Source organism: Empidonax traillii, unplaced genomic scaffold, assembly GCF_003031625.1.
Source record: "Empidonax traillii isolate 1590-97213 ecotype Southwest subspecies unplaced genomic scaffold, ASM303162v1 scaffold15:size5535645, whole genome shotgun sequence".
NCBI lineage: Eukaryota > Metazoa > Chordata > Aves > Passeriformes > Tyrannidae > Empidonax > Empidonax traillii.
In genome coordinates, this window is record NW_020955208.1 from 645,268 (window position 1) to 668,808 (window position 23,541).

General features: G+C 45.3%; 1 protein-coding gene across 5 annotated transcripts in view; it reads left to right on the forward strand.

Moving 5' to 3' along the window:
* RNF220 (ring finger protein 220) overlaps positions 1-23,541 on the forward strand; it is a 210,204-nt gene that overhangs the window by 178,347 nt on the left and 8,316 nt on the right. For 3 of the 5 annotated variants that reach the window (XM_027892789.1, XM_027892772.1, XM_027892797.1), the window contains 6 exons: positions 33-129; positions 1,166-1,252; positions 2,965-3,020; positions 4,748-4,826; positions 20,097-20,205; positions 21,309-21,383. In XM_027892789.1, coding sequence (XP_027748590.1) covers positions 33-129; positions 1,166-1,252; positions 2,965-3,020; positions 4,748-4,826; positions 20,097-20,205; positions 21,309-21,383 — 503 coding nt within the window. Of the gene's footprint in view, positions 1-32; positions 130-1,165; positions 1,253-2,964; positions 3,021-4,744; positions 4,827-20,096; positions 20,206-21,308; positions 21,384-23,541 lie in introns of all 5 variants that reach the window. The other 2 variants (XM_027892781.1, XM_027892760.1) reach the window with 1 other exon arrangement.

The window sequence follows — 23,541 nt, forward strand, 5'->3', positions numbered from 1 at the left end:
AATGCTCATCCATGTGTTTTATTTCCCTTCAGGTTCTGGATTTATCATGTGCAGTGGCAAGGAGAATCCAGACAGCGACGCTGACCTGGATGTGGATGGAGACGACACACTTGAATACGGGAAACCACAGTATCGTTTTCGAAAGGCTCTTACTGAGAGGGAACCCAGCGGTGCTTCTGCAGCTGCCTTTCATACAGCACTGCCCTGGGAAGTGGTGGATAGTCTGTGTCCAGCCCTACTCCAGCCTTCTCCAATTACCATGTTGTTTGAATGAGTAGGGATTCCCAGTTACTCCCTATGAGATCCTTCTGTTGATGCAGCACTACTTCAGACCTGGTTGAAGTCTGGAGGAGACATTGCAGGGGATCAGTTAATGTTTTTTATTTTGTTCCATAAGCAATCTGTTGTCTCCATCCAGGTTTCTTCCATATGGATAACTTTTCCTGCTCCATTGGTAGGAATTGAGTTTATTTTCCACAAGACAGCTCTTTTTTTTCAGGGGTTTTGTTCAGTAAGCACTTCCCATCATCCCCTCTGACAGACTGATTTTTTTTTTCCCCCTTTCATTAAACAGTTTATGGGCAGATGTATCATTAAAGGCCTTTCTATAATTTGGGAAATCATTACTCTTATCAGCTGTCATTTGGAGATTTCTCTATCTGGGAGCCAGGCTCTTTGGACACAACTCTGGGAGAGCTGTGAGCAGATTTCTGCCCCATAGCAGCTGTAACAACCATCAAGGAGGAATTCCTGCAAGGGTATTGGCAGACACTGCCCAACTGTAACGAGGAGCAACGTATAGCTATGGAATTAGGTTTTATTGAAATCTGTACCAGCCTTTAAGATTGAAACCCCAACCCTTAGCTGGTAAAAGATCTCTGTACCTCAAACAGAAATAGTGGAATTGTTCAGGTTAGGCTTGCAGGGGTTGTGGAATTGATTTTCCCCTTCTAAGGGGCTGTGGCATTATGTTACTCTCAAAAGACTTTGCCGTTTCCTTCCACCTAAAACAAAACTTTAATCCAGAGTTTAAATGCAAGCTCCTTCATGGTTACCAGCCCCTCTTCTTTTGAGGTGTTCCCTGTTGGAATTAATTCTGTATCCCAGATAGTATCCCAACCACCTCTGCAGCAAGGCTGTGTGTTCCTTAACCCCTTGTGCTCAGGTACACAGAGGCAGACGTTATCCCTTGCACTGGAGAAGAGCCAGGTGAAGCCAAAGAAAGGGAGGCGCTCCGAGGTGCTGTTTTAAAGTAAGTATCGTGCCTTTCTAAATCACTTCAGTTACTTTTGGGGAATCTCAGTTTGCGGGAAAGCTTCATTGTCTTGAGTGCAAAGGTCGCAACGAGAGACTTACAAAGAGGCACAGTCTGACAGGTGGGTCTCCACTTCTACCTGTGCAGCCTCAAGAAAGCTTCCCTGCATGCTCTCCCTCCCTGAGCCGCACCACTGCCCAGGCAGTGCAGTCTTTGCCCTGAACAGTGCTGGACAGAAGGTGAATTCTGTCGATGAGGAAACTGTGCTGTACTAAGGGATCAGTCTTGCTTGACGATGAAGTGTGGTCTCTTAGTAGTATAGTGGGAGCCTTCCCAAATCTTGTTCAGCACAGTAAGAGTCTGGCAACCAGGCTGTGGTTTCATTGCATCCCATTACATGTTGTGGCATGTGCAAATTAATCCTTCTGTATTCAGCTCTGGATTGGGGCAGGGTGTGTGCTCTGCCCACATCCATATGTGGAGAATGTAGGCAGCCAGCATTCAGGGCACTTGGGAAAGCGTTCTAGGCAAATAAAATGAGTCTTACCAGGGAGCTAGGATTGCTTTCTAAGCCCTCTGCCCTGCATAAAACATGACTTAAATTACCCCTCTGTCTCTTTCACTGAGTGATCCTGTGAGGTCAAGGTTGAAGGGATTGATAGAGCAGTGAAATGAAGTTTTCTTACTGCTTAGCCTATTGCAAACACTAGTTCAAAATTAGGTTTCACTCCATAGAAGAGTGGCATTTGCCACACTGGATCCAAACCATTGGTCCATTCAATACTTTGTTAACCATGCTAGTCCAAAAGGCAGGGCCTCAAAGATGCTGAGCTCCTTCACAGCCAAGACTGTGGTGTTGTAGAAGAAGACACTGGATTGTCAGTAGCTGTGGACACTTAATGCTTGGTGAGACAACTGAGGGCCTGAGGCCAGGAGAGCCAGGTCCTTCATGTGGCTTGCACCCAACACATCGTTTTGCTGTTTGGGCAAGATCCTTTCAGGTTTCTTGGGCTTGTTTGCCCATCTCTAAAACAGGAGAGGTGATGTTGTTTGTAAAAGCACCTTGAAATTCCTGTGAGTTTCTGTAGAAATGCAGTGGTGTAGCTGAAGCCTGAGCCTGTGTTGCCTTTGAGTGCAGCTGTTCTTGGCACAGAGAGCTAAAGCATCACACACTCACAGCCTGCTCAGAGGATTCCTTTCTCTCACAGTCCCTCTTACTGGCTTGCAAGTGAATGGACAGGTTTAGGAGTTGTCTGTACTTCAGTGCTGCTGTTTTTGAAATGGGGTTTATGAAGGTGTAAAGTTATTCCTAAAGGGAGAAGCTATTCCAGCGCAGTGGGTTTCTGTTCACAAGTAAAGTTCATCTTTGAAATGGTGCATTCAAAAACGAGCCTTAGGTCACAGGTGCTGTTTGAATCCCAAGCCTTCAGTCAGCATCACAACCCCTGTGGGATTCTCCAGAGGTCACAGCTAGAAGTGCAGGTAGGGAGAGCACTGCTAGAAATGTGGAGCAGCAGCACAAAAACACCTCCTGCAGCCAGCCATCCGCTCACGTTTTGAAGCCTAGACTGATGGAGAGAGAGAATTAGGGAGTATTGAGAGAACTGAGAAGTATTGAGAGAGAAGTGGTGAGTGGGAGGGGTATCTTTTTTCTGAGCAGCAAAATTTTCCATATTCAACCTTTAGCATTCTGCCCTTTTCTCTTTCAGTGGTGGCACACCCAGTACTCGAATAACACCGGAGTTTTCTAAATGGGCCAGCGACGGTGAGTGTTGAACTTGTAAATTACTGATTTGTAAGCTACAGGAGGGCAGATTGATATTCCATATCTTTTGCTTTCCAGTACTTGGGCAAGGTAGTTACCAATGCTCTTGCAGAGTGTCATCAGATATATATGCACATACAGTCACACCATCTTTATGAAACTTTACAGCACAATTAATTGTAGTCAGTGGCAGCTGGGGAAGTTCCCAAAAATGCCACCTTAAATGGTATAGTGATAAGAGATAGGGATTGGATTGACTTTCTATTGCATCACCAAAAGGCAAACTGCTGTATTACAGAGGGAGCCTGCAGAGCTTGTGTGATGGTGGAACTCAGCTGCTGAGAGTTTAAACTACACAGGCACACCTATTGCTTGAGTTTTTTTCAACTGCTTGCTTATCTTCTTTAAAAGGGCATGCTAGAGACTTGTATCACGATCTTTTGGGTAAATCTTGTCTTTGCTGGCCTCTGTATGGCAAGAAAAGTCTGCATCTCTGAAACCTGCACCTTCAGAGTGGTAACTCTGGGATCTGTCCTACGTCATGAGCTATAGTTGAGACTCCAGAGCAAAGGAGTTAATGTGAATATGTACCTTTGCATGCACTGCTTGAAAGCTCATAGCATTAAGGAAGGGTTAAAAGCGTTAAAACCATTTGACTGCTGTTTTTTTTATTTAATGCCAGCAGCACTAAAAGTGTAAACAGCAACCTAGTGGAAATATGAGAATAATAAAACCTGGCGCTTTCCAGCTGCAGATGCCAAATCCATTTCCAGAGCTGGGCAGTGCTGCTCCAGCTCCCTTAGGAAGGGAACTGAAGCTCAGCGACCTGAAGAGACTTGTCCCAATGATTTTATTCCCTGTTTTGTTACTGTCATGCTTTGGGCATTTGATTCCCAGCCTTGAAAGCACCTACAAGACATAACTGCTTGCCAGTGGGAGGGGGTTGAGTAGAACCAGTTTTGCCAAGGGCAGGATGGTTAAATGGAGAACATAGGATATCTATCGCAGGCATTTTCTTCTGTGGGATAGGCAATCACATTTATTTTCTGTGATGTAGGAGCACTAGCTTGTAGGTATGATCAGCTGCAGTAGCTACAGCCACAGAGGTGATGAGGGAAGCAGCCCCCATGACACTTGATATGAGCTGTGTTCTTCGTACCTTTTATTACCTGAAGCTACGGTGCTGAGCCTATAGCCCAGGGGCTGGCCCCAGGACAGTTCATCTGTCTCATCTCCAGCTGGTGTCTCACACGCTCTCCAGTGCTGGGAGCAGCCATGATGGGCAGTCCTGTCATAATAGTTACCTGACATGCATTTTTCTGCTTGTGTGTGAGGGGTCTCAGCAAAGGAAGAAGCTGAGAGCAGGGTCTGGGCTCTGTGAATTTGCTCTGTAGCCACCTTTCTAGAAGTATAGTTCTGTGTGGCAGCTGCATCAATCCTTCTGAATGAAATCCTGGCTTAAACAACTGGCACATCTGTGAGCATCAGTCAGGATGAAATGGGGAGGGGGTAGGGGCTGTATCTTCAGCCTTGAATCATAGAAGAATTCTGTCCAGAGAGAGCCTCCTCCTGCAGACAGAGACATGTAGCGTAGGTGTCTTCTCTCTCTTACTGAGAATTGGCATGAAAATGACTCACTGGGGTCCTCTGAAACTATGACTCTCTCAGACTATTTCATTGCATTGATCAGGTGTTCCTCACTAATTTTTCTGTTCTTCCCTCAGCAGAAATGCCCTCAACGAGTAATGGTGAAAGCAGTAAACAGGAGACCATGCAGAAGACCTGTAAGAACAGTGACATTGAAAAGTGAGTGTGAAGTGGATAGTTTCCATTTTTCTTGTTTTAAGGAACCGTAGTGTCCCATTCGGTGCCGCCAGAAACAGTGGTGGTTGGGAGGGGGGGTGGGGGGGCATATTTGAAGCTTTTACCACTGAGAAGGGAAGTTGTGCTCCCAACATGAAGCCTGGACTTGGAGCACTTGCCACTGTTGTGGTCACAGAGGGCCTGTGGGGAGTTTTCCAGCACGTATCTGTGTGGGCAGGTACCCAGTGACAAGGACTTGGGCACAGCTTCCAGAGGGCTTCTCCACTGCAAGTTGCTGCCTTCTAAAATATGTCAATAGATCTATCCATGCTTTCCATCATATTCTAGTTGAGGTGAGTTTTCAAACGTTGTGCATTGCATAACAGCCTAGACCAGAGCTGGAACTTTGGACAAGAGGTAAAGATTCAAAACCTGCTTTAACCTAATGAAAGCAATTGGCTTGTCAAGCTGTACTTTGATCTTTTGGATTCCCTCTGCAAATGTATCATGGGATCCTACTTTTACTGGAGGAGTTATCTTGTCATTGCACCTTGGTTTTTGAGGGCAGTCTTTCCAGTGGCCTTTATTCTGTTTTGTCCGTGGTGTCTGCATGTTCCACCTTCCATCGCTCCAGCAAAAGGGAGAGGTGCTGCTCCTCAGCAGCACTGTAACTTGGCAAAAGCCTCACCGAGAGAATTTCCTTTTCCATAAGATCCATCCTGTGCCTTTGTATGGTTTCTAACAGAAATAATGTCTCAGTTCCTGAGTTTTTTACCTACAGCCCTTCCAGTGATTTAGAAGTTTAAGTCCCAGTGTTTGAATATACAGTAGTGCAGGGGACTCCTGGGCATCTCCTTTCCTGTCCCGTTCTGCTCACTGAATGTGCTGCAGTCTAGTCTGGGATAGAAATAAATGGTTTTATCTGCACTGTTCATTTGAGTAACAGCCTCTATCCTCGGCCTTCTTCCACACACTGCTAGAGTGACTTTTACTGCTCAGACAGATTTGATGGTCCAAACCTAAAACTGCAGGCTCTTCTCTGCTGCCATGAACTGCATTAGCTGGGATGGGGTGATGTTTTCAGTGGATTATTGCTTGATATAAAATGTTGCCCCAAGATCAAGTGAGAGACCAAAGAGCTTGAATGAGGTGGAAGCAATGAGGTAATGGTGGGTTTCAAACATTACATTTTGGGGTAGCATTAAGCTGATTTTACAGAAAGTTGTCATTTTTTAACGCACTTTGTTCTCCTTCTGCCCCTGGTCCTGACTTGAGAGGTTGTGTCCCCAGTACATTTCTGGATCTCTGAGAGTTCAGGCAGCCTGGCAGAACATATGTTCACCGTCAGGGGTTAACTGGGGAAACTCCTGCTGCAGAGGAAACTTTAACATTGCTCTGCTGTCTTGGCACTTTGGTTTTTACAGGCCTTTTTTTTTAGCATGTCCCAAATGTTGGCTGTCTGCTGTTCGATACCTCTCGGTGAGCAGAGTTTGGCCAAGGACCACTGAGTTTGGGAGCTTGCAGGTCAGTGCAGAAGCAGATTTGTCCTTGGAGTGAGCCAACCAGTGCATGCTGTCTTGGTGGCGAGGACTCATGCCTTCTGCCCTAATCTGTCAGCCTCTATCTCAGCTGCTGCTTGGCTTCCCTTTGGGCCTCCTGCCTGTCAGCCCAGCAGCCCTCCACCCTCCCAGATCCACTCCTATTGAAAATCTTTAAACTGCAGGAGCTGAAAGGATTTGACATTTTCCAGAACACTTGAGCTCAAGTGATAAAATTGACATAGCTTTAATAATCTGATCAAAGAGGCTTTAGCTAGCACCTTTTGAAGGGTCCCAGAATCCTTTCCAAACAACTCTCGTGCTAACACTGCTGTGAAGTGGGGAGAGCGTGTATGTGTGTGTGCATGTATATGAACACACACATTGCTCTGCAATAACCTTGCCCCACTAAAGCTTCAGTTCTGCTAAAAGTCAGCAAAACCCAATACAAATTGCAGGAAATTCCTTTAATGTCTTTCCAACAATGTTAATTTTTTAAAAGTTGCAGGGGGACCTTTTTATTTAAGGTGCTTTATTTTACCGTGCTTCAGAAAACAAGATGGTGTTTTAGGTGGAGAATTCCTAGCTGCCTTTTTTTTTTTTTTTTTTTTTTTTTTTTTTTTTTTTTTTTTTTTTTTTTTTTTTTTTTTTTTTTTTTTTTTTTTTTTTTTTTTTTTTTTTTTTTTTTTTTTTTTTTTTTCCCCCCTCTTCTTTCCTTTGAGACTCATGTGTGATAAATAGTTTCTGTCCTGCCATTTAAGGAGTCTGAATGCTCTGTGTGCTTGTCTGTGTAGAAGGGGTTCTGTTAAATTAATTGATAACAGGGATCAGAGCTAGAAGCCTACAGAAAGGAGGGGGAAGGGTTTCTCACTGTCTGGCTGTTTCCCACTCCACTGCTGAGCCATGATATATGGCGACCCAGCCCAACAGGCTAAATTGATTCATCTCTAGTTCCTGTTTCTTAATCTGGAGCTAAATTGGTTTCATTTTTCTTGTTTTGGGTGGCGCTTACAGGAAGTTTTTGGCAGCATCACTTTACTCCATTGTTTGTAACTTCAGTTTTTGCCTTTAAATCTGAGCGTTATTGATTGGCATGTTAAACCTTGTGTAGCATCTCATTAGCATTTTAAAAATTGTCCAGAAGCACGTGGCTTAGCACCTGTGTCAGCCGTGCTCTCCGCTCAGAGCAGTGGCTAATAGAGTTAGCAGCGATCTGCGTATTGATCCTTCTCTCGTAAGAATGACGTTCCTTCCTCCCCTCTTCCAAAAATAAGTCCAGGCAAAGAGAGCGGTGTGGGTTTGTTTGGTTTTTAATCCATTAATACAGTACAGTGAGCAGTCTTCCTCCTCTTGGCTGAAATTCTTTGCCTGCCCAAGTTCATTTAATCTAAACTTGGGGTTTTTTTGTGGGAGAGTCTCTTGCATGCAGAACAACTAGATGGGGTTTGGAGTCAGTCTGTGTCTGTTGCTCCACTCCTTGCGCTGTGCCAGGTCATCAGTAGCTTGGACAAGCTGATCTCATCTGATAGTGTTGAACTTCAGATGGCAGCCACAGCAGTGAGAGACGAGGTGCTGCTCCCAGCCCTTCTTCCCAACACTGCAGGGTGTCTCAGCCAGCCCTGCTGAGCTTTTCTAATCTCGGCCATGTGGGGTGTCTGGGAGACACCCTGGGGGGCTGAAGGCTCATGGGGAGAGGTGAAGGAGCGTCACATTGTCTGAGCCTTGCTTGTCTGCTGAAGACCCCAACCACTGCCAAGGCAAAGCTCAGCTGGTGCAACGCTGCTTTACCTCAACTTGAGATGCAGCTTTGCTCGGGGAGAGCAGCTGGTCCCTAATTGCCCAGGCATCCCCCCCACCCCCGACTGCTCCGCCAACATCTATTCTCAACACTGTTGCGCACAGAGAGCTGCAAAAAGCACCCTCCCCACAGAAAGTCTTCCTTGCTGCTCCCTCCCAGGATGCCTCCTGTGAGGGTCTGGTGCCGTTTTGAAACCGAGGTTTCCCCGGGGTTAAAAGCCAGCATCTTAATTCAGAGTGCCAATGTTCAATTTTGCTTTCTGCCACCAGACTAGATTGCAGGCCAGCGAGAGAGTCTGGGTTAGTGGCCCACTGGGTCACCTCCCATTTGTTTTCCTCAATTTTGTGTTGTCATAAATTCATTCCAGCCCGTTGTGGTTGATCAGTTTATCTCCGCCGGGGCAGGGAGCGCTGCGAGCATGATATATGGCACAGAGCATTGTAGCCAGCCTCTCCATGAATCACTCCAGCTGTTTGGTGTCAGCCCCAAAGCAAACAGGACCCGGCCGCTGAGCGTTGACTACGATGAGCTCAGTATGGGAAGAGACATGACGTATGAATGTTTATTTAATAATTCTCTAATATTTCCAGCGGAGTGTGGCTGTGCCTTCTGGGAGGGGTGAAAGGGGGGGAGGTTGAAGAGGGAAACTCTAATCTGTTGGGGTGGGTCATAAATCAGGCAGACAACATCATTAATCAGGGATGGGACAGAAGTGGAAGGAGGTGGGACTGGAACTGCCATCCTCAGTGGGAAGGGGGCTGTGCTTTTTTTTTTTTTTTTTTTTTTTGTAAAACAAATCTTGTTTCTGATTCCGCTTGGCCCCAGCCGTGCTGCCTGCGTAATAGCAAACCCGGACACAAGGCTGTTTAAGTGAGTATGCTACCTCTGCTCTGAACCTTGCGATACGAGCCTGCCAAGCATTAAATCCCTTTATAATTATCTTCTTTATATAACACTTCATGCTTATCATGCTTCATTGGACGAGACGCTCGTTGGGTTAAAAAGAGGGTTTTAGAGACAAAAAGCAATTGTGTTTGTTTTATTTTTCCTGTCTCCTCCTTCCTCCCCTTCCCCCCCCCCACTTCCACCTTACCTCTTTCCAATCCAGCTGCTCTGAAACATCAGCTCTGGAGGGGCTCTGGTGCAGCAGCACAGGAAGGAGCATCAGTTAAAATTGAACAAGTTTAGGTTGGGGTCCTTGTGTGAAGAGTCAAGCGTGTGAGAGCAGTCAGGGAGGCAGCAGTGCCTGTTGTGGGGACCCTGCTCCCAGACAGGTGGGTCAAAGCAGGAGCAGAGTGTGTGTAAAGCCAGAGGATTAGCAGAGGCCTGAAAGGGAAGGAGCCACGCTTAAGCTGGTATGTCAGAGGGAAACAGAAGCTGCTATGAATTCACACCACAGGATAAGCGCTTCCCAGACCTTCTCCATAGTGTCACACCATTTAATAGGCTTTGCCTGGAGACAAGAACATCTCATAGCAAAGACAGAATTAAAAAATTAACTGGAGTCATAAATGAACTAACCCTTTGTGTTCTGCAAGAGCATGATTCTGCTGGTGGATCCAGTCCTAGAGCAGCCTGTGTGAACTTGAGAGAGGATCCAGGAAGCTGAACTGAAGCGTGGGATTGTCAAAGCCAGGCTGAGAAAGAGCTGCTAGGCTATGCTGCTTGTGTCTAGATTTTTATCTTTGTTAGGTTTTAGTCTTTTTCACTAATTCAGTGATATGTAATATTGTGTTAGTACTGTATACTGGTGTTCAGTGTTGAAAGGGTGCAGAGGTAGGTGCTCCATTTCATCCCTCTGGGTTGTGACAGTGGAGAGCTGGGCTGTGTTTCTTTATTCCGCTCCCTCTTCTAACTGTTGGGTAGAAGTTCCATGTGCCGCTGGTGATCTCAACCACTTAACAGCCACTGTGCAAACTGTAATTGTATCAGTGTCTTCCCAGGGTGGTGGTTAACGAAGCTCAGCGAGGCAGGCTGACTGTACCAGCCCAGACCTGGGGGAAGGTGGTATCGCTGTTTAGTGCAGCTGTTGTCCAGAGGTTTGGTCTAATTTCGTGCCTTGGAGCAGTTTTCTATAGATTTTGTCATCTTCATATAGGAAGGAACTCTTATGTCTGTTGATCCTGTGATGTTTTAGAGCTAAACCATCTGCAAACTCCAGGGGTCTGCTGGCTTCAGGGCAATAGCATCCCTGTCCCATTACTGGTGAAAACCCCAGGAAGGAATTTTATTCCTATGCTGGGTGTGCAGTTTAAGCATCTTGCCATTTATGTCTCTTTGCCTGCCCCTTCTTTTCTTTTTTTTTTCTCTCTTTTTTTTTTTTTTTTCCCCCTTAGTTTCAGAAATGCTGTTAACTTTAATTTGTAGAGTTGCTTCCTGGGAATGAAAAATCGATGGGGGGCTATCGCAGTGTGAAATTCGACTGTCACTATTGAGCTATAGAGTTACCAAGATGTCTTAGAAGGTAAAAAATAAATCGTGGCCCAGCAAGTGCTCAGCTGTGCTATTTCAAAGGGGATATGAGGCTGATGGTCTGTTAGAGGGTACTTCAGTTAGATGGATGATGATTCCCTGTGAAATATTGGAGTTATTCCATAGGTAAAAGAAACTTTAGCTTATAAAACACAAACAGCTGCCTTCTAGCAGACGAATTCTGCCCTTAGATGTGTGAGCAGCTTGTCAGAGAGAGGACTCGTCCCTAAAATTAGCCTGTTGTGTTTAACAATGTCTCTGATGGAGCATTGTGGACCTTGTTATGTTCCTTCTGAAAATATTTTGAGGATGTGACTGTTTATTCACATCCCTTAGCTACACTGCAAGAATTAAGAGGCAGGTACTGATATTTTTTTAGGAAATGTTTGCATGGTGCCCAGATGCTCTCAAGAGAGAAGTAACAATTATTTTTACGTAGGCTGCGTTCCCTGTTTGGATGGAAATGTTCCTTTGAAAAGCAGAAACGGGATCATGTTGTGCCCCCATCCACTGCCAGTTTGCTGTCGCTCTCCTGCATCTGCTGAGGGGCAGCCCTGGCTGCACAGGCTGCCTATGTGCTGGTGGTGACAGGGCTACTGCTTTCTTTGGCACTCAGTGACTGTTGTGGCAGGACCCAGTAAGTGTTTGTGCTGTGCCAGCTGCTGTATGACAACAGGATGATTGCAATTACAGCTCTTGGTAGTTTATGCATTTCTCAGGCTGCAGTTAGTAAGTATAAATATGAAATAGTACTAAAAAAAAAAAAAAAAAACTACAGTTTGTGTTGCACCTCACTAAACCATGTCTGGGACAACTGTAGAGTTGGTAATTATTTCTCTTACACTTGCATGCACAGTTGCAGTACCGCTGAGGGGAGCTTACCGCTGCTAGGAGGAGTGTTAAGCCACGTTTAGTTAAAGCTTGGTAAAGATCTCCTGAAGAATTGACTGACAGGAGAATTCATTGTACTTTGAATGAAAACATTCGCTGCTGTAACACAGAACCCATTGCTGCCTTTACAGAAGCAGTGTAATAGCTAGTAATGTAATTAAGGTAGTTTAATATCTTTGTTGATTTTTTGCCCTCGCTTCAGCGTCGATGCTTGTCCTAACCTTACTCCACACCACTACGGGCACTTCATCCTATTTTTCCATTCTCTTCTTTCTTCCTTTCTGATGGTTTTTGTCTGCAAAAAGCTGTTGTTTCCCACTCGGTTGCATAAGCATTCCATCTTTTCCCTCAGATAGCCAGCTCATGACCTGTCCTTCCACTGCACTGCTGGTTTCCTCTTCCAGCTCTGGGACCACAGTTGGTTATGTGATACTAATGTGCCGTGGCCTCCTTTAATAGCCTCATGTTTCTTTTTGAAGGCGCGATTACCTTAAATGATGCTAATTCTGATCCTTTCTTTCCCAGTAAAGGAAACAGCAACAGTGTAAAAGTTCTAGGGCGGCAGCAGCAGTTGTAGGAAGCTGTCTGGAGGATGTGTTACCGCACTACCCTTGTGTACCTCCAATCAGCGGTCATGAATGGAGGTTCTGGAAAGCGTATCACCTCCGCGGTGAAGCCCTTAAAAGGCTATAGATGAGTCCAAGTGCTGCTGTAGTAGCGGAGATATTTCCTGTTTATTTCGGTCGTTTGGACGTGGGCCATGGGAGTAGAAGGCATTTATTTAATCGCTTGCAGAGGCTGGCTGCAAGACTCGCCTGCATGTCCAACCTTCTGAGCACCTTTCAGCCCTGGGAATCTGCTATTCCTCCTTCATTCACCTTCATGGATATTTTATAATTTTGTGCCCTGATCATCCAGCCAGAGCTACCAATAACCCCAGACCAGCTCCAGGCTACAGTAAGATGACAAGTTACAGCTGCCATAAGTCTTCCAGTAGAAAAATAGACCTGCCTGGCTATACGTGGAGTTTGGTCATAATCCAAATATGTTTACTCGTGGATGGAGGCAAGTTTCAGTAGGCTGGAACCTCTAACCTGTGTGCCTCAGAAGAGCTGCATTTTCCATTTCCACTGTCTGCCTTTTTTTGGGCCTGGCTTGTACTAAGATAAAGACCACGATGCACCTTCACAGATCTGTTAGAAATACAATTAGTCACCAGCATGAAGGATACATTTGAAAAGTGAACTGAGACATTAACACATTCGCTGAGTAATTATTTCTGTTTAGGAACTTTGTTTAGAGAATGATTTTCTAGCTCAGCATGCACTGCCTCAACAAAACCTTGCCGCAGCAAACCACTTTTCTGTAGCACGGCTTTCTCCTTTATCGCCAAATCTGCTCCAGTAAAGCAATGGGATTGCATTTATTTTCTCTTTGGAACAGGGGACATAGTCTCTAAATCTAAATCAGAATGACCCACGCATTCTTTCTCCCAGCTTTCATGTCGAACCATAATTGCTCAAATGGCACATTTAAAATTTTGGCGCAAGCTCAGCCTTTCACTCGCCGCCTTTTTAAATCAGTCCCAGTGGCCAGCGGATGCTGCGTAGCCCTACAAATGCATCCAAACGTGCTGACTCCGAGGCTCCTTCCATTCTGAACGATCAGCGGTGCCATCTGTCTCTGTTTTGATTGGGGCTGGGCACATGTGTCCCAGCGAAACGCGGGCCAAAAAACGGGGGAGAGAAAGAGCCAGTGCCTGAATTTACTTCCCGCTCCTGTAAAGACATTGTTTGGTTCTGTGTTGTGGAGGCGGGGGAGATATGAAAGCAGAATGAATTTTTCTGTCATTAAATTCTTCAAGGAATCTTTACCCAAGTCCCTGCTAAACGTGGCTTAAAATGCCTTCTTGCAGCGGTGAGCTCCCCACAGTGCTATTGTGACGGTGCATGCAAGTGTAAGAGAAATAATTCCTCTGTGGGGAAAAAGAGACAACATTTTTTTTTGGTTTGCATCGAGATGAAATTAGTCAGAAGCAAACTCTGAATTTGGCAGGCAGATGCCAGTAATAACAAGTTGTGCAAGCAAGTATAAAATAGAGGCGCTCGTGACTGAGAGCGCCTCGGTGTTGTGTGTGTGTGCCCTTGCATGCACCCCGCTCCAAATTCACAACTTAGAACACGGAAATTAGAATGGGGAACATTGCATTATTCATAACTTGGCAACCAGAAGCCGGGGCAGTTTGCCAGAGTAAACTATTCTCTATAATTACAGGTGAAGCAACATTCTTTAATATCTTACAATACAAAAACATACATTAATCAAGGAAAGAGGGCTTTTTTTTCCTAGAGGACAATAAATTAGCATCCTTGCCAATTTCCTCAATACATGTGACAATGTTTTACAGGATTATAAGTCAGCCTCTTTAAAGAAGGTTAGTCTAAAAACAAATAAACCCAATAAATGAGATTTTTAGCTAAATAAAGGGGAAGCCAGCTCCTAAAACGCTGATGTCTTGCCAGAAGATTTGCTTTTAGCACTGGCAGTCTTGCAGACCCAGGGTCTGAACTTCACTTGGTGTGATTTGACATGGCTCTACTGTAAACAGCTTTGCTGGGCAGTTTTTTGCAGCAAGGGAGCTGGCCCCTTCTGCTGTAACCAGCTCATCTAGTGAAATAAAATCTCAGTACCTTGTGCCAATCCAGTAGCCCACATGTTGTGGGGTGATTCGCAGTCAATCTGCCACCAGCCTGACACTGGGCTTCTTTCAGAGAGTTAAGATACTGAAAACGCCTGAGCTGTGTCTGTTTCCTTTTAAAGCCACCTGTCACTTTTCTTTTTAAAAACTTTCTTATCAGTGTAAGTGTTTTGCTTGTTAGTAACAATGGGCTGGTTTTTTTTTTTTAGCTTCATGTTATGTTCTTGCACTCCAGTAAGTGTAAAAGGCCTTTGAGTCTGACTTCAGTGGTGCTCACCCACATCTGCCAAAATAAAGTCCCTGCATCTTTAGCTCTAGCACTTGCTGCAGGTGATGCTTGCTAAATGGAAAGGGGGGCAAATTCCTTTGTCACCTTGAAAATGGAAGCAATTCTTATCCCAAAACAGATAAAGGTGTTTAGAGCTAGTGTTTGAAACTCAGATAGCGAGGGAGTTGTGTTGGAGGCAGTGCATGAGTGAGAGCTGAGACAGCATCACCGTGCTCTGCTGTTCCACAGTGCTGCCAGTGCCACAGAGCTGTGCACAGCACGTTACAGGCTAATAAAACAGGGTCTCTCCTATGAAAAAGTTGCCCTTTTACCCAAATGTAAATTGGCTATGAGAGAAGGCTTGCAATTACAATGATTGTGCACTGATGGTGGGGTCGTTTTTTGGATCTTTTTTATCGAGTCTTAAAAGATTTGTGCCCCACAAAGTGAGGACTGCAGCAGGCTCTCTCTCCTGCAGTGTAGTTGTGGTTATGATAATTGTCATCTACGGCCGTGGTTGGATATGGCCAGGGGCAATTTCTCTGCTCCTGGAATCTTACTTAACTTGACTCCGCCGTCAAAGCATCGACCAGTCTGTTTCTAATATTTATGATATGTAAGCTGCTAGTGACCTGACCTCTGCCCTTGGTGCAGGGAGATGGCATGTATGTTCTGCTGGGATCAGGTTCTCCACTTTGTACAGGGGAAGATAAAGGCTTTGTTTAAAAATAAATGCGTCGCTCTTGGGTTTGTCAGTGGTACTGTACATTTTCCTCTCTGCCAGTCTGTGTTCACAGGCACAGGAAAGGAAAAATAAATGTATGAGGAAGAGAGAAGAAGGTCAGAATATCAAGTGTCAAAAGTAGCCCATGAAATTTTATTGGTAGAGCGTTTAATCAGTGCTAAGCGTTTTTTACAAGGTACATACAAACAGTGGAATTGTAAAAATTTATGGAATGCTGTGTACAGTGTGGCCGTTTATGAAGAAAGGAAAATTTATATCCAGTTGAAATAAACCAAAGGGGAATGTTTTATGGAGACACCTCAACAGCAGGATACATCAAGTTAGGTCTAGATAAGGTGAGGATGGAGTATTTGCAGAGGCTTGCTGATCTTTGAGGTGTTTTTCTGCTTCTTCAGCAGCTAACACTTTGCATCTTTCTGTCGCTCTGAAATAGGCAGGATGCTGGATGCAGTGGCTGTCTGATGTTTGTGTTTTTCTGTACAGTGGAAAGGGAACACAAGTGAACAGCTGCTGCTGGTATCTGTGGTACGAGGCTCTCGCTCTTGGGCTCGTTCCAGTACAGCAGTTTCTTGAGCAGCCCTTAATATCCAGCTGGGAAGGGTTAACCGAAGCCAATCACTCTGACATCAGCATTTTTTGTTTCCTTTTTGGTCCAGTATTTTGTTGATGATAAAGCACAGACTTAGTCAATTGAGAGATTCCAGAGCTGCAGAATCAGAGATAATTTAATTAACGGAATTGCCTGTGATTGCCCACTGGGACAGTGGGTAGGAATTGCTCGATTTAATTTGGAGAAACAAAGATCACATGCATGCTAATGTTTAACAAATAACCAGTGTTTGGGTTAAAGTTTTTTTCAAAGAGGGGGGGCAGCCATTTCCCGGGGGAGATTTCCCAGGGGGTGATTGCTTCCTAACAGCTCGAAGCTACAGATAGGTCTTTTTTCCTCCACCGTGGTATTTTTGTGCACTTCTTCTGGCCTTTTATCTAAACAAAGCAAGGCTTTGCTCAGAGAAATACAATTTGTTCTTATTTTAAGTGCTCAGGGGAAAATGCTGTGAGTAGTAGAAAAATGTGTGTTGGGCACAAAGACTGAAAATTACCGCGTGCTGTCTTGCCCAGTCTCACAGACTTGCTCCTTAGCACCCAGCATCCTGAGCTGTGCCTGCCAAGCTGTGGAAGAGTTAACCACGAAGTTCAGAGAGAAGTACAAGACCCAGCTTCCTCCACAAGGAGCTCTCCCTTCTTGTTTTCGCTCCTGTATAAATGTTCTCTCGCAGTGATGGTGTAGGTCCACAGCGAGTCTCTGCTCTGTCATGGTTGTGCCCTCTTGGTGCGGCCTCAGCCAGGGAGGACAGTTCAGGTGTCAGGGAGGCCACTTGCACCTGCTGGAGAAGCACCAGTGCTGGGTCTCAAGGTATTGCTCTTGGCAGCAGTCGTGCTCAGCAGGTCTCTCTGGAGGCTGATAAATGACGTTATCCCGACGCGTCAGATCGGAGCGCTGAGGCGCAAAATTGTCGAGAGCCCTCCTGCATCCAGCACGAGGTCAAGGCGAAGCAGAGAGCCAATTCCTTCTTCTGTGTAATCCCCTCTGCCTCACTTGGCAGGGTAACTTGTGCACAGCCTTACCCTGTCCATGGAGCTTGGCTTTCTGACCCTCGCTCCACCCTGGCCTTACCCTGTAAAAATACTGCCCAAGGCTGCTCCCAGCTGTGTCCGGGCAGGCACACATGAGGTGTGCACACAAGAGGGAAGCCTGAGGGAGTTCCCAAGATTGCTGCTGCAGGAAGAGTTGCTCCTAAGCGATGCTTATCTTTAGGATACAAGCAGCAGGTTGACGGTAAAATGTCACTAAATGGAATGGCATGTGTCCCAAGTGTGCTGGCCACCACGGGAGCCAGACACATGGGAAGTGACTCGGGTCTTTATTCCATCCCTGGAGGTAGTTTCAGTTTCCTTTATTTACTAATGTTCTCCCTATTTCCCTTGACCTCATTTCCTCTGGCTTTTCGGAAGCAACCATGCAATTATCGCTCACTTTGGGTTGACCCTTGGCCGCCACGTCCCTTGTTGCTGCTGCTCCGAGAGGTTTTCCTGAAATCTCAAGTGCAAAATACTCACTTGCGGCCAAAACTCCTATCTCTGTCATGAGTCAGGAGCTGTGTCTCCAGCAACTGTGCTGTGCGTCAGGGTTTGTCCTGTGAGCACACTTGGCAGGGAGAACATGGGGTTTAAATTCTGTCATAGCTGAGCTTTGATCAGCACTGGGAGATGCTGCGGTGGCTAAAGCTCCCTCTCTTACCAATGCACCCCAGTCTTGTTAATAAATGTATATTTAACAATGTCTGGAGCGTATGAAGTGATAATAACTAAATCAATACCTCCCACATTGATTGTCCAGGATCCCTACAGCGTGACGCACGCAGCGGTGCGGTAATTTTCCAGCTAACTAGCACCCTGATCTACAGCCCTCCTATTGATTGGCCATTGTATCAAGCAGCCTCTGAGCATTATTGCTTATGCCTCTATTCAGCCTCCTTTTCTGATTCATTCGTTTATTACTGGACAGGTGCGATTATCTCAGAGACTTTCCAAAATTGGCCGATGAGGGTCAACCATTTAGATTTCTATAAACAAACCATTTTCTATCTCCTCTAGTTGTTGCAGGGGCAAATTTTTCCTCTTCAGGCTTTGACTTGTTACTGGGGTTGAAAAAGTGTTTGCTTGTATCTGCTCAAGAAATCAACTTTTCCCTTTTCTTGCTGAGTCACCCACCCATCAGAGGAGGACAGATAGCTCCACAGATGGTGAAAGGGGAAGACAGCAAGGGCTGAGGTTCTGCTGGCCACCTGCTCTGGGCAGCAGTCACACTCACTGCCTTTATACCTCCAGTGCCCTTGTGGATGCAGGAAAAAGAAATGGATTCTAGGAAGTCAAATTCAACTTCAGCCTTCACCCAGCATCAGCTCGTTGGTGGGCCAGACTGGAAGGCAAACAATTTTCTCAGCCAGCAGTAATCTTCAAGATATAAATAAATAATTCTGTTTCTTCCTTAGACAAAACTAACACCTTTCTAGGCTTCCTTTGAAAATACTAGCAACTCTTCCTTAGGGGTGAGAACTCAAGCTGGGATATGGTAATAATTCATACCAGTGGGTAGGAGCAAGTGGGTGTTTCACAGCAGGGAAGGCTGTCTCCTACTGAAGCTCTTTCATCTTGCTCCAGAGAATATTTATTGATTCTAAGACTTGAAGCCACAGTGTTCCTGTCCCCAGACAGTCTTTACCCACTAGGCCATCATGGGACATGTGTATTTCTTTGCCTTTTTTTGCAGTTTTAAAATTGTTACCATTTCCTAGCAACTGTCACTTCCAATGAATCTCCTTCTGATGAAGATCTCCTCTGGTAGCTCGTGCAGAGCACGTCTGATCTGTACAAAGGCAGGAGGGAAGTTGAAGGAGCTTTATAACACGAGTACTTAACCATATGCACTCGAGCAGCTCCGCTTTCTTCTGAAGTGTCATAATTAGAAAAATCATCCAGGATCTCTTTGACTAACTCTTTTACCAAAGGCTTGGGAAAAGCCAGCAGAATCACCTCGTGGGAGATACCCCAGGTCCTTCCTTGCATGCCGGCAACAGGTGACTAATGAACAGAAGAGTGAGCGAGTGTGTGCAGAGAGAGAGCTGAACCTGCAGCTCACTTTGCTGGTTGTAATAATTCCACTAGACCCGTGTTACAGCCACCTGTTGATGAATCATCCTCTAAAAAGGCAGAACACATGGGTGCCACTGTGGGTTATGTTGTGATTGATGATGCAGCTTCTGGTGGCGAAACACTCTTCAGGTTCTTCTGAGCTGGAGTCTGCTTGGACAGACCTGAAATTCACTGACATAAATGAAAATCGTTGTTTTGTTTCTATTCACAAGAGTGAAGACCTTTATGTCAGTGCTTTAAACCTTTCCTGGGGAATGCTTGAGGGCCCTTCCCTATTCCTGAACTGTGTAGAAATCAGATTTTGCAGCATGCCAGTGACGCATCCTTGTCTATAATGCTCCCTGCGTCTCATTTGCTAAGCATTGCTGTCTGCTCTTGCTTTTAGGTTGGCAAGTTGCTCTTTTCACCAGCCTTGCAGAACCACGAAAATACACTTGCCTGCCCTCAGCACAGCGCCTCTGTGACAAAAGAGAGAATGTTGCCTATCAAAAATGACCCTAGGAAATGGGAAAGCAGATTGTGAAGCTGCCTTTATAACCACCCTGTTGGCAGTGTTCAGTGCTTTTGGTTTCTCCCTTTTTTTTCAGTATTAGAACCCAAAAAGCCAGGGCTTTCATTAATATAAAAGCACTGTGTTGATCCTGTGTAATGAGCTGATGTTGCGTTACATGAGGTTGATGGCCAGCAAAGGCCTCCATTCTCTGAGGGGAAGAACAGCTCCTATTGCCCACAAAAAGTTCTCAGCAGCTTTAAAGCAACGTACAGAACTTTGTCTCAAGCGTGTGATCCTAAGTAATCTCTTAAGGGAGACAAGAAAAAAGGTAGAACTCAAACAAAACAAAAAAAAAAAAAACAGCAGAAATACCCGTTCTTTAAATGTCTGTGTCTTGTGGAAATTTGCTCTGTATGAAGCTGCCAACTCCAGCATCAGTTGTGTTCTTTGGTGGTGTGTTTGGAAGTATTTAGTAGGACACTTTAAGAGTTCACAGTGGGCTTTTCAGGAATTCTTCTTTACCCCAAGGTGTATGTATTAGTTTGAGTGTTATGCCATTTCCTGTGCCGTACCTGTTGTGGGATCCTTTTTCTCCCAAAACTCCAAACAGTCTTGCGTGCTCAGTGATGCTCACGCTCCATCATCTTTTGCAGAATTACAGAAGACTCTGCAGTGACAACATTTGAAGCGTTAAAGGCTCGTGTCCGTGAGTTAGAAAGGCAGCTTTCCCGTGGGGACCGCTATAAATGTCTCATTTGCATGGTGAGTAGCACTCCAGTGGTGCTAATGAATCAGAAATGCCTTGGTATCTTTGCTGAGGAGGGGGATAAGCTTTTCTTCTTTTTTCAGGCAGAATGGGGGAGCTCATCACCAATTATTAAGCCTTCCAAATGAAGGTGGTTTTAGCAACCAAAATTTCTGTAGGCGTTAATTTGTTCCTTTGGTATTTGCAGCTGTCCATCTATATCCAGGCAAAAAAGTTCCAACTCCAAAAGACTTTGAGCCTTCCTATAGAACACTCCCAGATACCAAACGTCCTCTTCCTACATGTGCACATTTACATACATAGGAGAGAACAGAATCTGTGATCAGAGACCCACCTTCTCCAATTGGGGAACAGGAATGTTGCCTGAGCATTTTAAAGTTGTTGATGCCCTGCTTGCTCCGTGCTGACGCTGTGGCCTTCCTAAAGAAGGGCAGCAGCTCCCTCTGATGGTCTGAGCCTGCAGGGCTCTGCATCTCCTGTTGGGTTTCTGTTCTGCTCAGAGCAGGAGAACATTCTGCCTGGTGGAGAGCTCCCTCTGCAACTTCAGCTGGATACTCTGCCAGCCAGCTCACGGCTCGTAGCTGTGGGAGTGCAGCCCTTGCCATTCACCCCACGGAAAGAAAAACAGCTTGCTCTTGCTGCTCGTTTCCAGAGGTTTCTTAGGAATGATAGAAGATACTCAAGAAGGCATGTCTGCTGAAAGAGCAGCAGTATTCTTGGGATGTAGTTAAGCTGTTCCTGCAGAGCTGTGAATTGTGGTAAGGGTTGATCTTGCCCTGTCACTGGTTTTTGTGTGATCTGGTGACCTTTCTGATGAGAATAATGGCAGGTGGCCACAGCAACTTCAGATGCTTTTGCGATAACTCTGCTGAGCCAGGTCACCACGAGAGTGGATTATGGGCTTCCAACAGGAGTTCTGGGAAGCCAAGAAAAGGGACTGCAGGAGACTCTTCTATACAAACATTACAAAAATACAACTTACATATTGCACAAAATACCAGGCAGTGTTACCCACAAAGAGAGGCCTTGTGATGGGGTTGGGAGTGAGGAATCAGTACATCCCTGCTGTGGAAATAACCTGTTTGCTTCTTCTCCTCAGGACTCCTACACAATGCCCCTGACTTCCATTCAGTGCTGGCATGTGCACTGTGAAGAATGCTGGCTGCGGACTCTGGTGAGGCTCTTGACTACTTTCTTATTGACTTACAGCCTTTTTCCTCTCTTCTTTGATACTTTATTTTAGATCATCACAGGGAAAGGTGCTTTTTGCTTCATTTTAGACAGTCTGAGCGCTGTGCCTGCAGACTGCCCAAGCCTTGCTGTGTAACACCCCACTCTAGCTTTGACATGAGAGAGTTTTGTTTGAGTCGTCGTGACCAAAGTGCTGTCCTGCCCCTTGCTTGTTGCTCCACTACCTGTGGGCACAGCCATTGCTCCTTGAAGAGCTCTGTGCCAGGGACTACCTTGCCTTAAAGTAATTTCCTGTGGGGCATCCATGCAGAGAGGTAAAGCTGTGAGAATGGAGGCCAAATTGGCTGAGATTTCATGGAATGGGTGGCTTCTGAGAAATGTAATATTCCCCCAAAGCAAAGGAAATCATCTTCAGTAGAGAGAATATGGGAATGGAGCTTTTATGAATATGGATCTGTATTTTTTAGATTATTTGAAATAGCACTCCCTAGTTTTCAAGCATGTGCCATCCTGTGTAGAAGTTTGGGGACTGCCTTGAACATGGAATAGGTGATGCAGCAGAGCAGCAATTTATACATTTATTAAAGAACATCGGGTTAAAATTTGTTATTTAATAAAGTGTTTCCTTTTCCTGTGTTTAAACTGTGGGTTTTATAATCAGCCTTTAGCGTCCCCTCTGCAGCTGATTTTGAAACTTTATTTTGCTTAGGTTGGGGAGTGGAAAATAGTTGTGCTTTCTAGTTCTCCTGTTAGCAAGATGATACAGTGTTGGGTTGCAAAAAACGTAAGGGAGTGCCACTCCTAAAAACTTGTTCCTGTAAGGCATTACTCTGCTTTATAGAACACGTTGTGTGCTTGGAATTACGATTAAGCTGACTATGCTCCTTTAAATCCTACCTTTTAAAAGTCTTGTCCAAGAAAAGTTACCAGGATGGTGAAGTGCCTGTGGGCTTGAGCACTATTAGCAACTCAATAACTTGGCTATCCCTTGGGCTGTATTTTACAGCTCTTCAGCTACACCCCGTCACTATTTAGTTTATACAAGCTTTTGTAAACATTTTAGCAGCATGTTATAAAAGACACATATGTGGGCACGTAGCTGTGAGGTGTTGGGATGAATGTGTGCTCTGCCACCTTTGCTAAGTGAAGAATAATCTTGTCATTCAGCAGTGCTGCAAGCACAGGATAAAACACTAACATACTTTCCATTTTATTTACTCTGAAGTCTTTGTTTTCTCCTCTTCCTGCCGGCCTCAAGTCACCTTCTAAATCCATGGCACCAATTTCAGGCTTCTCTTAGACTCAGCAGCAACTTGGTTCAACTTCAGTCAGGCCCCTTTGTGTCATGTTCAGCATGAACACTGCTCATGAGAACAGGGAAACTCACTCCAGAACTGGCATTTTCTTTGCAGAGTGGGAGCCATCTCCCCCTAGAATTCCATGAGAAAGGTGGGGATGAAGCTGGCTGTGTGTGATCTGCACGTGGCTCTTCTGCTGACCAGGCAGGCAGGATGGGAATAGTCCAGCAAGACATCATGTTAAGACTTGGCACTTGCATAGGGGAAGCAATTAATAAGTGACTACTCATGTGTTCCCCAGTCCTAGCCTCTCCCTGCAGCCCCCAATTTATTAAACCAGGCCTTTTCACAAGGCATGCTTGCGCTCCCTCTCCCATCTCAAAAAAAATCTCCCAGCCTGTGTTCGCATGTTTCTAATGTAACCATTAAAATGTAGCCTGAAGACAGCAATAAAAACCCTGGAACGCCTTGGTGCTTTTGTGTCTTGATCAAAGTCAATGTGTGTAATCTCGTTAAGACTGCCCTCCTTCCCCCCCCTCCTTTTTTATGAATTTAATGGCATACAGCAGCTGGGCTCAGTGTTTAATGCTTACCAACCTGCATTGTTCTAATTAAGGTATCTCCTTTTATTTCGGGCACAAAAGAGACTCTTGTTTTTTTTAACAAGCGAGGAGCTGTGGGATAGTGTGTGTAATAATCGCTGCTGTTACCTTTCCCTGGGTATAAAGCTGGCTCCCCAGTGGGGTTGGGAGGAGGGAGCCTGCGCGTGCAGCACACATGGAAAGACTTGGCTGGGGGGAGAGGGGCAGCATTTTTCTTCTGTTGTGCAATAAACAATTTGTT